This window comes from Macaca nemestrina, chromosome 1, assembly GCF_043159975.1.
Source record: "Macaca nemestrina isolate mMacNem1 chromosome 1, mMacNem.hap1, whole genome shotgun sequence".
Lineage (NCBI taxonomy): Eukaryota > Metazoa > Chordata > Mammalia > Primates > Cercopithecidae > Macaca > Macaca nemestrina.
The window spans coordinates 158,352,306-158,369,656 of record NC_092125.1 but is presented as its reverse complement, the minus strand read 5'-3'; the positions used below and the strand labels follow the sequence as shown (position 1 = coordinate 158,369,656).

Genomic DNA, 17,351 nt, shown 5'->3' with positions numbered 1-17,351 from the left:
CAATCTCTATTCTTTGCTCTTTGATATTGATGTTATGTTATGTTAAAACAAGATACCATACGGTGATAGACTTATTTTTAACTTTTGATCTTGAGATAATTGTAAACCAACATGTAGTTGTGAGGAATAATAGGGATTTCACATACCTTTCACTCTGTTTCCCTCAGTGGTAAGAACTTGCATAACCATAACACAATATCATAAGCAGGAAATTAATATTGTTACTGCTATAGTTTGGATATTTGTCCCTACATACCTCATGTTGAAATTTGATCCCCAGTGTTGGAGATGGGGCCTAATGGGAGGTGTCTGAGTTCACAGATGCAGTAGCACCCTGTTCTTATAGTTCAGGGAGGGATCTGCCCAGTTCATGAGGGGTTCATGAGGGCAGATCCTCCCTGTTCTTGTGATGATGAGTAGCTTCTTAATCTATTAATTCCCTCAAGAGCTGGTTGTTAGAAAGAGCCTGGCACCTCCCTCATCCTCTCTCTTGCTTCCTCACTAACCATGTAATTTCTGCACATGCCAGCTTCTCTTTGCCTTCTAGTACAAATGGAAAGCAGAAAGCTGAAGCCCTCAACAGAGGCAAATGCTGGCTCCATGTTTCTTGTACAGTCTGCAGAACCATAAGCCAAACAAATCTCTTTTCTTTACACATTACCCAGTCTCAGGTATTCCTTTTGCAGCAACACTAAGCAGAGTAAGACAGTTACAAGCCACTAACCTTACTCAGAGTTCACCAGTTTTATATTCACTTGTTTGTGTGTGCCTATGTATGTGTGTAGTCCTATGCCATTTTATCAGACATGTGGTTGTGTGACCACTACCACAGGACAGAGATGGACTTTTAATAAAATATTTTATGATTTTAAAGTGTAATTTAAGATTAATCTTGTCTGTGTAGTGCATGCATATTCAGGGTTAAAATCTTCCTTCCTTTTCTAAATATGAAGAAATGATGATTTAAAATTCTCTGAATATTGAACACTTATGCCACTAATAATTACTAATGTCTGTGAATTCTCAAACACAATTCTCCAAATGTAACTGGAGTTTTAGCACCATATGAAACTAACAAATCAAGGCTATTTGACACAATCAATCATCATTATGGTCTTTTACCAATAACATCTAGATGTGGGCAGAGAGGTCATCTTTGCAATTTTTTTACATTAATAAACTTTGGGGACCTATCAGTGCCAAGCCAGATCACCGTGCTAGTTCACAAAACCACCATAGAGTGCGGAAATCTAATCAGTAACTCCACAGAGGGAAGGCGGAATCAGAGGAGATACACTCTATTGGTTTTGCTTTTTTTTTTTTTACAATAAAAAACAAAGGTCAGATGAAGCCATGTGAACTGCAGCTAACCCTTTCAAGTCTCTCCATCACCTTCAGTTCCTCCTCCTGAAATCTTTCTCAGCCCCGACTTGCTTCATCTCCCTACTCTGGTATTTATTCTCATTGGCCAACCTGTAGCTCAATCCATTGGCAGTTAGGTAAAAACAATGCTGCTTAGCTGACATCTCCTTTCCATCTTTTGGGTTATGTACCTGCTGTACACAAAGCCATTTGGTGTGGACCCTACAACTAAGTTAGCAGGAGAATAATGAAATGCATATGCCTCAAATCTCAGTTAATATTTTCTTGAAGCAACAGCAATTCAATTCCTTCTAGAAATTTTGGCAGGGCAAACAACTTATCTCCACACCCACACCTCCACATGTATTTCCTCTTTCTTCATCTCTCATCCACACATGTGCATGCACACACACAATGACATATGCATATTCATGTACCTTTAGAGAAAATACTAGTGACTTCATAGGTATATTTCTTTTTTTTATATACTTTAAGTTCTAGGGTACATGTGCACAACATGCAGATTTGTTACATGTGTATATATGTGCCATGTTGGTGTGCTGCACCCATTAACTCGTCATTTACATTAGGTATGTCTCCTAATGCTATCCCTCTCCCTTCCTCTGACCCCATGACAGGCCCTGGTGTGTGGTGTTTCCCACCCTGTGTCCAGGTGTTCTCATTGTTCAATTCCCACCTATGAGTGAGAACATGTGGTGTTTGGTTTTCTATCCTTGCAATAGTTTGCTCAGAATGATGGTTTCCAGCTTCATCCATGTCGCTACAAGGGACATGAACTCATCCTTTTTTATGGCTGCATAGTATTCCATAGTGTATATGTGCCACGTTTACTTAATCCAGTCTATCATTGATGGACATTTGGGTCGGTTCCAAGTCTTTGCTATTGTGAATAGTGCCACAATAAACATATGTGTGCATGTGTCTTTATGGCAGCATGATTTACAATCTTTTGGGTATATATCCAGTAATGGGATGGCTGGGTCAAATGGTATTACTAGTTCTAGACCCTTGAGGAATCACCACACTGTCTTCTACAATGGTTGAACTAGTTTAGAGTCCCACCAACAGTGTAAAAGTGTTCCTATTTCTCCACATCCTCTCCATCACCTGTTGTTTCCTGACTTTTTAATGATTGCCATTCTAACTGGTGTGAGATGGTATCTCATTGTGGTTTTTGATTTTCATTTCTCTGATGGCCAGTGATGAGCATTTTCTCATGTGTCTGTTGGTTGCATAAATGTCTTCTTTTGAGAAGTGGCTGTTCTTATCCTTCGCCCACTTTTTGATGGGGTTGTTTGATTTTTTTCTTGTAAATTTGTTTAAGTTCTTTGCAGATTCTGGATATTAGCCCTTTGTCAGATGGGTAGATTGCAAAAATGTTCTCACTTTCTGTAGGATGCCTGTTCACTCTGATGGTAGTTTCTTTTGCTGTGCAGAAGCTCTTTAGTTTGATTAGATTCTATTTCTTATTTTTGGCTTTTGTTGCCGTTGCTTTTGGTGTTTTTGACATGAAGTCCTTGCCCATGCATATGTCCTGAATGATATTGCATAGGTTTTCTTCTAGGGTTTTTATGGTTTTAGGTCTAACATTTAAGTCTTTAATCCATCTTGAATTAATTTTTGTATAATGTGTAAGGAAGGGATCCAGTTTCAGCTTTCTACATATGACTAGCCAGTTTTCCCAGAACCATTTATTAAATAGGGAATCCTTTCCCCATTTCTTGTTTTTGTCAGGTTTGTCAAAGATCAGATGGTTGTAGATGTGTGGTATTATTTCTGAGGGCTCTATTCTGTCCCATTGGTCTATATCTCTGTTTTAATAGCAGTACCATGCTGTTTTGGTTACTGTAGCCTTGTAATATAGTTTGAAGTCAGGTAGTGCGATGCCTCCAGTTTTGTTCTTTTTCCTTAGGATTGTCTTGGCAATGCAGGCTCTTTTTTGGTTCCATATGAACTTCATAGTATTTTTTTCCAATTCTGTGAAGAAAGTAATTGGTAGCTTGATGGGGATGGCATTGAATCTATAAATTACCTTGGGCAGTATGGCCATTTTCACGATATTGATTCTTCCTATCCATGAGCATGGAATGTTCTTCCATTTGTTTGTGTCCTCTTTTATTTTGTTGAGCAGTGGTGTGTAATTCTCCTTGAAGAGTTCCTTCACATTCCTTGTAAGTTGGATTCCTAGATATTTTATTCTCTTTGAAGCAATTGTAAATGGGAGTTCACTAATGATTTGGCTCTCTGTTTGTGTGTTATTGGTGTATAGGAATGCTTGTGATTCTTGCACATTGATTTGTTTCCTGAGATTTTGCCGAAGTTGCTTATCAGCTGAAGGAGATTTTGGGCTGAGATGATGGGGTTTTCTAAATATACAATCATGTCATCTGCAAACAGGGACAATTTGATTTCCTCTTTTCCTAATTGAATACCCTTTCATAGGTATATTTCTAAGAAAGCTGAAGAACAATTTAGGGACATTCACAGCATGTAACACATCCACATATTTTAGAAGAAGGTTAAGATGATTATCAATGCAAATGTCAAAAGTTCACTCTGATTGGAGCCAAGCTGAATAAACCTTTAACATATTATGAGATACTTTACAGACATTTAGACTTCAACAATTGACTGATATAACATTGAAAGACAACTGAACTACTATTGAATACACTTAAATGGATTTATTAAAAAAGTGAGTACTGAAAGCACTAATGCTTTCACAGGCTTTAAATGATGCTAGGTACATCTGAATTGAGACCATGATGATTCTGTATTTACAAAGCACACACACAAACAATGTATACTACACATAGAAAAGTACTGTGTTTGCAACACATAAAAGAAAGTAATTAAAATGGTAAAACGTGGTTTGTTAAGGAGAATCACATCAAATCTCATTCTAGACACAAATGAGCTGTTAAAAAACAACACAACTGCATTTTACTTTCTCCATCAGACCAATTTGTTCACTTCAAATAGGGTGCTGATTAGTAGTAATCAACATATAATTAGTCAAAATGAAGGTCACATTGAGGTTGGATGTTCTAATTGATCACAGTCTGTCCTTTAACTACTCGTGACACATGTCTGGACCATGCTGGCAGTTAACAAAAACATAGTGCATGAAAATATGGCTGAGATCAGTATATGCACCACTGTCTGGAAGACTAAATGCAAGTCTGCATTATTAGCAGCTAATAATGACTCAGCTAATAATGAGCTAATTCTGACTCAGTTCTGATTCTCTGTGCACCACAAAGGGCACTTTGCATCAAGTTCGGTATTACTATTTTTATCTTTAATTTGGATAGTCTTAACACTCAATTACAAATTGGAATTTGGTGGTTGGGAGAGTGAATTACATTGAAGGTTAAAACACTACATTTGTTATGAAGAAAAGATGATCTAGTAACTCATTTATGAAACAACAAAAAAGCATAATATGCAAGTATATTGTGTTTTATCATAGGAATGATAGATTTGTAGATTATAGTGGAAAAATTCTTAACTAGAATTAGGAAGATACTCATTCTTTCATTTGTTCAGTCATTTGTTTATTCATTTAATAAATATTTACTGATCCCCCATTCTGTGCCTATTCCAGGCACTAAGGACAGAAGTAGTAGTGAACAACACATAAAAAGCCTTGCTCTCAAGCAATTTGCCTTCCAGTAGGGGGAGACAGATAACAATAAATAAGTAAAATGTTCGTCATAAGATGGTAATAAACAGTAGTAAGTAAGATGGTATAAGATGATAAATAAATAAGGCTGTAAAGGAGGCTACACAGAGAGAAAGGAGTGGCTGGGTGGGATTCTAATTTTAAAGAGGTAGTCAAAGAAGCCTCACTAAGAAGGTAACATTTGCAGAAATTCTTGAACAGGATGAATGATCAAGACATACAGTCATCTGGAGAAATAATTCTCTACGTAAGAAGAACAGCAAAGTCTAAGTCTCTGAGGCAGGAGAGTTCCTGAATCCTTTCAAGTATTAATACAACAAATGGCCAGTACGACCCAAGTACAATGAGCAAAGGGAGTAGGATAGGATGTGTGGTCAGAGAGTGCGTTGGACAGTGAAGGATCTTACAGGCCATTGTTAGGACTTTGGCTTTTCATATGAGTAACTTGGGAAGCTATTGGGGCATTTAAGCAAAGAAGAGACATAATCAGACTTATATTTAATAGGACCACACTGGCTACTGGGTGGAAAAGAGACTGCAAAGGGTAAGGGAACAAGGACAGAAACAGAAAGATCAGTCAGGAGATCCTTGAACTAATCTAAAAAAGAGATGACGGCTCCTTGAACTAGAGAAGAGGTGGTGAGAAATAGTTTGGCTCAGGGTACATTTTGGAGGGAGACCTAAGGAGAGCTCAAACATGGGTATGAGAGAGAGGGAAATCAAGGATAAGGTAGAAATCAAGGTATTTGGAGCTGGCATTAATTGAGACAGGGAAGACGTTGGGGTGGGGAAAAATTTTAGGGATAAAGTCAGAGATTAGGAATTCAGTTGTGGACATGGTAAATTTGAGATGTCAACCAAATATCCATGTAGAAATATTGCACGGGTGGTTGGATAGAAAGGTCTGGAGCTCAGGGAGCAGATTTATTTGGAGATGTAAATTTGAGGGGTCAGCAAGTAGATGGTGTTAAACCTATGAGACTAGGTGAGATCATCAAAGAAGTAAATACAGACTTAGAAAAGGACTAAGCTTCTTGTGGGAGGGAAATGCAGTGTTTAAAAGATGGAAAGATTAATATAACTCATCAAAGGAGACTGATAGGGAGTAGCCAGAGAGTTGGGAAGAAATATAGAAGAATGTTGTGCCCTGGAAACCAGGTGAAAAATGTATTTTAAGGAGGAGGGATTGATTAAATACTATTGTTAGATCAAGTAAATGTGGATTTAATACTAACCATTAGCTTAATAATGTTGAGGTTGATGGTATTGTTTAGGGGAAATTGAAGTAGGGATAAAAGCTTCAATGAGAGTGAGAGGAGAGGATTTAGATAGATAAATGTGGACTATTCTTTTGAGGAGTTTTGAAAAAAAAAAAAAAAAAGAGGCACTGAGATATGGACCAGTAGCTGGAGGGGGATGTGGGATCAAGGGGAAAATTTTTTAAGATGAAAGAAATAACCGTAGTGAACAAACCAGATAAAAATTCTTGCCCTTAAGCAATTTGTTTTCTACTAGGGGGAGACAGGAAACAAATAACAAATGAGTAAAATGTTTGCTGTCAGATGGTAATAAGTGGTAATGAATAAGATGGTATAAGATGTTAAGTAAATAAGGATAGAAAGGATACTAGAGACAGAGAGGAATGGCTGGGTGGAATTATAGTTTTGAGTAAGTAGTCGAGGAAGCCTCACTAAGAAGGTAACATTTGCAGAAATACTTGAAGAGGATTAATGATCAAGCCATATACTTTGTATATTGATGGAGACAATTTAGTAGAGAAGGAAAAAATGATAATAAAAAAACAACATTTCTGAAGTGATGTGCTTAATTATGCAAGAGGATGAGATTTAATGCACAAATGGACGGGCTGGTCTTAGAAGCACAACCAGTTCACCCACGGGGAACTAGAAGGAAGGCAGAATGAGTATATGACATAGATGAAGACAGGTAGGCAAATGGATGTCAGAGAGGGAAATTTTAAAAGTTGTCTTCTGAATGCTTCTACTTGCTCAGTGAGACAGGAAACAAAGTCAGAGGCTGGCATGGAGATTGAGAAAGACATCTTGGAGGTTCCAGGTGAGAAGAAAAGGTGTGACATTGTTTTCTAAGGCAGTAAGCTATAGAATGGACAAGGGTCTGTAGAATGGTTGAGACAGCATTAATGGCCCACTTGAAGTTAGGTCCTGAATTTAAATGACTGTTGTATGTTTTTCTCCAAGAACACACAGCTGCCTGGATTCAGGCATGGAGCAGGCTGAAAGCTATCTTTATAGTCAGGTTTTGCCAGGGACTTACAACTAAGTGAAAGGGGACAATGGAATTAAGAATGTGTATACCGGAGTGATTTCACTGAGAGACTGTGGAATCTAAGTCAGGTAAGGTAGGAGATGCAAATATGAGGGAGCTGAGCGATACTTTGGATGGGTTAAGATCAGTGGTTTGTAGGTCCCAGTAAGGCAAAAGAATTATTGGAGTTGCAATGTCAGAGGAATTGAGATGATCAGAGAAATTGAGATTACAAAGGGTAGCAATTATTAATACTGGAAAGGTCAAGGGTTTGCCCTGGGGGAACTGGGTAGAAGTGGTCACAGAACTAAGATACCAACATCCCAAGTGCGCTTTAGTCTCAGCAGAAGTAAGATTTCAAAAGTCTTTGAGGGAGATTAGGAAGCAAAGAAATAAAGCAGATTTACAAACTAATCCTAGGGATCAGCTTTGGGTATAGTTACTGGCACATGGAACCAAGAAGCAGCAAAAAATCAGAAGTCTACTAAGTTTTCAAGGTAACTGTAATGCTAAAAAAAATCATGAGGTAGCCTTAAGAAGCCTTTCACTGTTAAAATAATATTTGTGATATGAAACTCACACACCTGAAAGTGAGCTTCAAAGCAATATGGGCCTCAAGACAGTATACTTCCCAGTACTCAGCAATGGTGTGGCCTGGAGGCTAAAGGACAGAAAATCGCCTCCCAGATGGCCAAAGGGCTATAGGAAGGAATGGACAGGGAATATTCTTCTCAGAGAACACAATCCAGGTGGAAAAAAAGACTGTTATCCATTGCCACAATCCAGAAACTGCTGTGTATTTATCACTCCTTCTTTTCTAAATGGGAGTTTATAATTCTAATTTTTCTGTCTTTGTTACCTATTGTACATGTAGTGTCAAGACTTGATAAAGAAAATGATACATCATCTGTAGATTCTGGACTTTGAGTTAAAGGCAGTGCTACATGGGACTCTGGGTTCTCCTTTGGGAAGAAGAAGAGTGTTCTGGAGGCCAGAGAGGTATACACTTAAGTATTTATTGAGGTTTGTGTCTCTTGTTCCATTTGTTCCATGGTATAGAAAAGGCAGCTCAGCTCATAGCTATATTGCTCAATTCCTTCCTCCTTGAATCTGGGTGTGACCTATTTTTTTTTTTGTTTGTGGGATTAGAAATGTAAATTTCTTTTTAAAAAACTTTTATTTTAAGTTCAGAGGTACACGTGCAGGTTTGTTACATAGGTAAACTTGTGTCATAGAGTTTTGTTGAACAGATTATTTTATTACCCAGGTATTAAGCTTAGTATCCATTAGTTGTTTTTCCTGACCTTCTTTCTCCTCCCACCCTTCATCTTCTGATAGGCTCCCATGTCTGTCCCCTCTTTGTGTCCATATGTTCTCATCATTTAGCTCTCACTTATAAGTGAGAATGTGTGGCATTTGATTTTCTGTTCCTGTTTTAGTTTTCTAAGGATAATGACCTCCAGCTCCATCCATGTCTTTGCAAGGGATGTGACCTTGCTCTTTTTTAATGGCTGCATAGTATTCCATGGTGTATATGTACCACATTTTCTTTATCCAATCTATCACTGATGGGCATTTAGGCTGATTCCATGATTTTGCTATTGTGAATAGTGCTGCAGTGAACACACATGTGCATGCATCTTTTTAGTAGGATGATTTATATTCCCTTGGGTATATACCCAGTAATGGGATTGCTGGGTCAAATGGTATTTCTGTCTTTAGGTCTTTGAGGGATGTGACCACTTATAACCAGTTTGTGTTTGTGGCATATGAGTGGAAATGCAATGTGTGAAACTTTTTATCCAAGGCTTTTAGGAGCAGGAGTGTTTTATTCATCCTTACTGTGTCCTTTTCATTGCTGGATGCAGATGATGGGGAGGATTTAAGGAATAGCAGAGCCACCCTTAAGTGCTTAAACCACCCTTAAGATGGAAGGAGCCCAGAGGAGAGTACCTACTGACCACAAACACCTGCCTTGTATTGTTATATGGTCAAAAAATAAATGTTATTGTGTGAAGTCACTGAAAAACTTGGATTCATTAGTTATAGTAGCTAGCTTTACTTTTCCTAATACAATGTTGATCTTGATAAAAACTCCATTTCTCTGGGCTGCAAATGTTTATAAAAGTAAGTGGTTGGACAAGACAATCATTAAGCTTCCTAAGTGATCCTAAAATGATTAATTTCTGCTTAGTTTTGATTATATATAAACAAATATAAGCTCACACTTATGTCTTCCCATCTTCTAGAAATTCATAATTAACCCCCCGCCCATGAACACACACAGAGAACTCAAATGGAATTTCTGAATTCTTTTATCCAAGAATGTTCAGAATGGCTGACACCACCAGTGAGGCACCTTTTGCCTTACCTGTGTGGTAGGGCACTGTAGGTTTAGCAACACGGAGGGACTGGTACAGCGTAACGGGTTAAAGTAAAACAAAATGGTCTTGTTCCTGTTAAGAAAGAAAACACAATCTTTTTAGTGACCATGGAAATGTTCCACATCATCAGTCCCTGAACACTTTTGATAAATAACCTTTAAAAATTGGCTTCATTATCTATAGACAGCTGAAATATATTCCCCCTCACCCTTAAGTACCTAACTTTTAAAATGTCTTTTTTTGTAATAGTAAAAAGTTGAAATAATCAAACTATCCATCAACAGGAGATTGGTTAAATAGATTTGCATACCCATAAAGTAGAACATTACATTGTCATTGAAAATAATGCTAAAGAACATATCTAATGGATGGTGAAATTTACAATACGTCAATTTTAGGAAGCAGGTTACTAAAGAATATTAACATATGATTTGATTTTAATTTATAAAAACAGGTATAACATGAAGAAACAAATTATTACACCTGAATGTTGGGATTATATTGCTTAGTTAATTTTTGTGCTTTTATGGATTTCCCAAAATAAATATACATTACTTTGGTAATCTGAAAAAACATAAATGAATTAAGTGATACTTTCTCTTTGCTGAAAATTATAGCCAGTGCCAGAGTAATGAAGCAGGTTGATATTCATTATCATTAGTTTTGAGTGGTATATTATTCTACCATTTAGCAAGCCATGGTTCTCTTTTGAATCTCAATTTTCTCATCAGTAAAATGAAGATAATACTATTCTTACCTACTTCACAGAGGTGTTGGGAGGGCCTAAGATAATGCACGGTGGACTTAAGACAAGTGGTTGCCCAACTTCAGCATGCACAAGTAAAACCTGAAGTGTTTGTTCAAAATTTTGATTCCTGACTCTTTCCCAAACCTCAAGAGTCCAAATATCTAGATATGGGACCCAGGAATTAGTATGTTTTCCCCTAAGTTCCCCAGTGGATTCAGATATAGTGTTCTGTAAACCATATCTTAAGAAACACAGCCCTAAATATTCAGGAAAAATGTTTCCTAACTCTTTGTCAACTCCCCAGTAAATTAATGTGACTACATGCATAGCACAAAATGTAATGGGCTGTTGAGCAATACTTTTCCTACCAACTCAAAATCAGTAAGTAGGATCCAAATCTAAGGATAAAGAAAGTCTTCCACAAGAGACTGGGGCTAGGTCTTTTAATCACTTCTACCTGGTTCCTACTCCTCTCTACATAAGCCAATATTGTGGGGAGGGAGGTGGATCAGAGACAGTGGAGTTGGCAGGATACAACCAATGATTGCAGTTAATAGAACTTTCCCTACCATCCCCACTGAGGAGAGGACAAGTTGTTTCTTCCAAATTCCCAGTTATAGAGGGTTCTAAGGGAATCTGTCATAGAGACTGAAGGTGCAGTAAGAGGGGTAGACCAACATCTCATTTTCTAATTGAACACCTCTTATGTGGCAGACCAGCTAGTCAGTCTTCCATGCCCATTTGAGCAGGGAGAAATGAGACCCAAATAGACCACAAGAGAATTGAAAAAAAAAGTCAATGAGGCAGAAAGAGGGCAGCAGTAAAACAGCCCATCATAGTAGGATATGGAATCAATAAACGGGCTTCAGCCTCCCTGGTGGTACCTCACCTGACATTAAGAGACTGTGGAGGTGAATCACCAGGGATGGAGCTGAAAGGGTTTGGAGGAGGGCAAACCAAAGCTGATCACTTACATCAAAGAACTATTCAGTGAGGACTGCCCCAGAAAACGTCCACCTGCACCCCATGAGAGAGCCAGCCCTTGGATGCCTGCCCTAGTGAGTGTTGATGGCTGGTCAGTTATGTCCTAGCCACAGTGACAAAAACAACAGCAAAGCAAGTCCACAGAAACATTCCAGTTCTTTTTTCTTTAGTAAGAAGGGGCAGTAGCTAGGAAAGTAAAACACATCGTCCCTTTTCTTCTTCTACCCCTCACAGCATATTGAATAAGCTAGAACCAAAAAGGAAGAGAGGAGACGGGTAATAGAAGGCCAGGTCCTCTCTCTCTCTCACTTCAAGTTCTTTGGCAGAGTCAAACCTGAGCTTGGGGATTGGAAGAAATGAAACTGAAATCTTAAATTGGACTACACTGAACTTTTAACAACAGAAAGTGTCTGAAAACTATGTAATCTGCCCGAAATATCAAAGTGAGAAGCGAGATCTGAAGGAGCACTGTTAAAGGCAATGATATGAGAAAAATAAACCCATTCTAAGTTTGTATTCCACTAAATTCAAATGGCTGAAGAAGCTGGTTATAAATTCATACACAATATGTACAAGGCTACTACTTTGAGATCTCTAAGTGTTAGCTTGGCTATTTCGCCACCCAAAGCAACAACATCATCCACACAGTCTCACAGTGCATGTGATTCAAATTTGTACTTAAGCAAATGAGTAAATTATACATATCATGGATCACTGGGGTCCCTTGGGAGTAGTTAAAACTGAATAGTATATTGGTAAGTGCCAAGAGTTCATCATTGGTAAAATTGATTTATAAACTGCAAACTGCTATATAAACTCAAGTTATTCACCAGATTATATTATCCTCAAGGGTAAGGTTTATACCTTATTCATCTTTACATCCCTACGTTGCCAGAACTTAACCTCATACTTGGCCCACTATAGACACTTATCAGATGTTTTAGAATGAATGAGATCAATTCCATAATAAGTTTTTGAAAATATTTATCTCAAAGGTTTTCAAGTAAGTCTTAGAATCGTCCTTAGTATTTCAGCACAAATCTACAGTCATTCTACCACAGCCTTTGATATTCTCAAATTTCAGTGGACCACATTTTTTTTTTTTTTTTTTTTTTTTTTTTGGAGATGGTGTCTCACTCTTGTCCCCCAGGCTAGAGTGCGGTGGCATGATCTCGGCTCACTGCAACCTCTACCTCCAGGGTTCAAGCAATTCTCCTGCTTCAGCCTCCTGAGTAGATGGGATATCTACTCAGCCTCCTGAGTAGATAGCCTACCACCATGCCTGGCTAATTTTTGTCCTTTTAGTAGAGACGTGGTTTTGCCATGTTGGCCAGGCTGGTCTTGAACTCCTGACCTCAGGTGATCTGCCTGCCCCGGCCTCGCAAAGTGCTGGGATTACAGGCATGTGCCACCATGCCCGGCCTGACCTCAGATTTTTTACATGCAAAGTAGATGATGGTGATTGCAGCTGAGCAATTCTGTGGAAGTAATTGAGGAAGTAACTCATAATTTAACTTAAATTATATTTCTACCAAGAAATAAAATAGAAACAATAGCAAACCACTAGTTCAAGATGATGTACCAGGCACTTAAGCCTATCTCTCTTCTTTCCTGAGACTCATCGGAATAAAATAGTAAAAGTACCAATAAATGAATAAACCTCAACATACAAGCTAAGAATGTGGATGATGTGATTTGCTCACAATTGTATAGGAGAGTTCAGCAATATTTGGAACATGGGATGAATACTGAAGTGTGCTGAACAATGAATGCACCATACAGGGGTTCAGGGAGGGTGGGACAGAATTTGCCTGTTAGAAATCATGAAACATGCTAGACTGAGTTGAGAGTGAGAAATGTAGCCAGAGTAGAGAGATTAATTGAAAGTTTCTATACAGATTTTCAGTGCAAATCAGAACCACTGTCTTTCTCCCAGACCTCTATGCTTAGAATTCCAGCTTCCAGAAAATAGCTGATGAGCTAAAACTAAAATTGCAAAAAAAAAAAAAAAAAAAAAAAACTCATAATATTTTAAGAAAGTTTATTATTTTTGTGTTGGGCTGTACTGAACGCCATGCTGGGCCACATGGAGCCTGTGAGCCGTGGGTTGCACAAGCTTGTTTTATGGCATTTTGAAAGCCAGTGCCTGACATCCAGCTTCCTACCAATTTATGCTGTAATGGCATATGACAGTCAGCACAGCCCTGTCACCCCACATGGTGCAGAGGCCTCTTTGGTAAGATGACCGACTAACACAGCAGCAAAGCAAATCCACCCAAACCACCCAGGCCTTTTTTCTTTAGTAATGGATAATTATGTAGCATCAGGCATGTATTAGGAATAAAAATATAAAAGAGAAAAACTAAACAAAGAAAAATTAAATTATTAAAATAATTAAGGACACAGGAGGGAACTTTAAAACTTCTAATATATTTAGAGAAATTTAAGCAGATTATTCATAAAATGAAAATGTGATGTTATTGTAAAAGAATAATTGGAGAACAAGAAGGGCTTATAAAGATTAAAATAGAATTGCCAAAATAAAAAAAAATCAAAAGAAGAGCTGGAAAAAATTAAGAAATTCTAAAATACAGAACAAAAAGTCAGAGATAAAAAATAAAAGGAAAAAAAGAAGAGGCACTGAGACTAATCCAGGAGATCTAAGGTATGACCAATAGTTCCAGAAAGACAACTGAAAAAATGGAAGGGATAAAAATCACAAAGAAATAACAAAAGAAAATTGTCCAGAGCTGACGAGAGTCATAGTTCTTCAGGATTAAGGGACTTACTAAGGACTCAAAGAAAGAATTAAAAAGGGCTCTATCAAATTGTGAGATTTCAGACCACTAAGAATAAAGAAATGATTTTAAGTACTCTCTAAAAGGAAAAAACTTATCATGATATATGTGAATTATACTGGCATTAGACATGTTGGATGCCAAAAATAATGGAGCAATGTCTTCACATTTCTGAAGGGAATTGTTTTTCAAGCTACACTTCTACAGCTATACCATCAATCAAATATAAAAAGAGAAAAGAAAAGACGAAGAGACAAAAAAGACTCAGGAACTCAGCAAGTTTACTTCTTATGCTTTCTTTTCTTAGGAATGTAACTGAGAATATTCTCCATGAAAACAGGAGGGTCAACAGAAAGAGAGGCAGCCTTGGGATATAGGAAACAATAAATTCACATACTTATACTAAAAATTATTATTTGTATGAAATTAAGTTAACCGGGCATTCTGTACTTTTGTTTCACAAAGCTGATAACTCTAGAAAAAGACAATTTAACAAGGTAGAGAAGCCCCAGAATTAAAGCTATGCAATAGGCCTACAATTTACCAGGTCCTGAGTAAAGGAAAAGGATAGCAGCTCTGCAAGGTAGATCTTCAGAGAAAAGGGGGGGCCTCTGAAAAACAGTATGATTGAGACGGCAGAAAAACACATTGTCCTGATGAAGACTATCCAAGAAAAACCTTGTGGGCAAAGAAAAAATTATGCTAGGAAGTCACTATGTTGAAGCAAACTGAAATGTGAGATGATCCTACGCTGCTAATGAAGTGTGAGATTTGGCTTTGATATCAAGGACATAGTACAAATAAGAAAGCAATGGCCTGACAGTGAATACGGTTTGCACAGTTATGACAAAGCAAAAGTTTTTAAAATCATTTTCAAATTCTGGAACCAACCTACCAATAGAACATGCCAGATTCTGTTGAAGTTCCAGAACTGAACATAAATGGTGACAAATTTGATCATGTAAAATGGTATTTGCAGAAAATGTATTTCCAGAAAGTAAAAGGTGAAAGGGAAAAGGTGGACGGAAGGGTAGGAGGGATAATATCCTCTTACATAAAGATGAGCTGAGACACTGACGAAAGTTAGTAGAACAAGAAGTAGAGGTATTGCATACTATTTAAAGTCATAAAAGTAACCACAAGGAAATCTAAAAGTAGTAATTTAACTACCAAACATGGGTGAAAGGGATCAGTAAAAAGGATAATGTATATGAGTTGGAAATCTTCATTTCCCTTAGCAGTCTGTCAGTGGATATTATCTAAACTTAACAAGCACGAAATAAAATAAGCTTATTATTTAAAGTTCTGTAAAAACAAACTGCCAGAAGAACTAAAACCAGACAGAGAAGAGATTGTCCCAGCAAAAGGAAAGTGTGGGTGAGGAGTCCTAGGATGAGAGACCATTGCTTTTATTATAAACTCTTCATTACTATTTTGTTTGTTTTCACATGCATATATTATTTTGATTCAAATTTTAAACATTAAACCAAATTGTGTGTGGACACTAGTAGTAAGTTCAATCAAAGAAATTTGTAAGACACCCTTGCCATTTTGTCAGAGGTCAGTGGATTGAAAACTAAGTTGTTATTGCTTCACATGGCTGCTGAATTGAATGCAAGGCTTAAATGGGAGGCACTTCAAAATGGCTGACGAGAGGCATATAGTATCCACCTTCACTACAAAGAAGAACCAAAATAAGAAGTATATAATCACACTTTGAATAGATCACCTAAGCGAGAATGCTAGAATTCAACAGTAAAGTGACAGGAAAGACCTAAGGCATAGAAGGAGAGTGAAGAGAGAAGGCATGCTCAGCCAGGATCAGCTGGGAACCTAGAGAGGCTTTCCAATGCAGGAAAACGGTGAGAGACCCCTAGCGGTCCACATTCCAAACACAAACTCCTGCAATTCTAGCCATGGGCGAGCCCGTTGACCCACTCAGGCCCTGAGACTAACATAGAAAATTGCCTGGAGACTGCATAATAGTATTGCTCCAAAGAGAAACTTCTACTGGGTCTTGCACCCCTCCCTGAGGTCTAAGAAGAAATAGCAAGGCGGCTGGCAAGATGGCCCAATAGGAACAGCTCTGGTCTGCAGCTCCCAGTGAGATCGAGATTGACGCATTGACAAATGGGATATAATTAAACTAAAGAACTTTTGCACAGCAAAAGAAGCTATCATCAGAGTGAATAGGCAACCTACAGAATGGGAGAACATTTTTGCAATCTACCCATCTGACAAAGGGCTAATATCCAGAATCTACAAAGAACTTAAATACATTTACAAGAAGAAAACAACCCTATCAAAAAGTGGGTGAAGGATATGAACAGACACTTCTCAAAAGAAGAAATTTATGCAGCCAACAAACATATGGAAAAAAGCTCATCATCCCTTGTCATTAGAGAAATGCAAATCAAAACCACAATGAGATACCATCTCACACCAGTTAGAATGATGGTCATTAAAAAGTCAGGAAGCAACAGATGCTGGAGAGGATGTGGAGAAATAGGAACACTTTTACACTGTTGGTAGGAGTGTAAATTAGTTCAACCATTGTGGAAGGCAGTGTGGCGATTCCTCAAGGATCTAGAACTAGAAATACCATTTGACCCAGCAATCCGATTACTAGGTATATACCCAAAGGATTAGAAATCATTCTACTATAAAGACACATGTATATGTATGTTTATTGCAGCACTGTTCACGATAGCAAAGACTTGGAACCCACTCAAATGCCCATCAATGGCAGGATGGATAAAGAAAATGTGTCACATATATACCATGGAATACTATGCAGCCATAAAACAGGATGAGTTCATGTCCTTTGTATGGACATGGATGAAGCTGGAAACCATCATTCTCAGTAAACTGCAACAAGAACAGAAAAACAAACACTGCGTGCTCTCACTCATAAATGGAAGTTGAACAATGAGCACACATGGACACAGGGAGAGGAACATCACACACCAAGGCCTGTTGGGCAGTGGGAGGTTAGGGGAGGGATAGCCTTAGGAGAAATACCTAGTGTAGATGACAGGTTGATGGGCACAGCAAACCATCATGGCATGTGTACACCTAGTAAC

General features: G+C 38.0%; 1 protein-coding gene across 11 annotated transcripts in view; it reads right to left on the bottom strand.

The window, feature by feature from the left end:
* The window catches only part of LOC105482661 (solute carrier family 44 member 5), a 531,652-nt gene that overhangs the window by 41,928 nt on the left and 472,373 nt on the right, over positions 1-17,351 (bottom strand). For all 11 annotated transcript variants that reach the window (XM_071091064.1, XM_024793098.2, XM_071091035.1 and 8 more), the window contains one exon: positions 9,726-9,810. In XM_071091064.1, the coding sequence (XP_070947165.1) occupies positions 9,726-9,810 (85 nt within the window). The remainder of the gene's footprint in view (positions 1-9,725; positions 9,811-17,351) is intronic.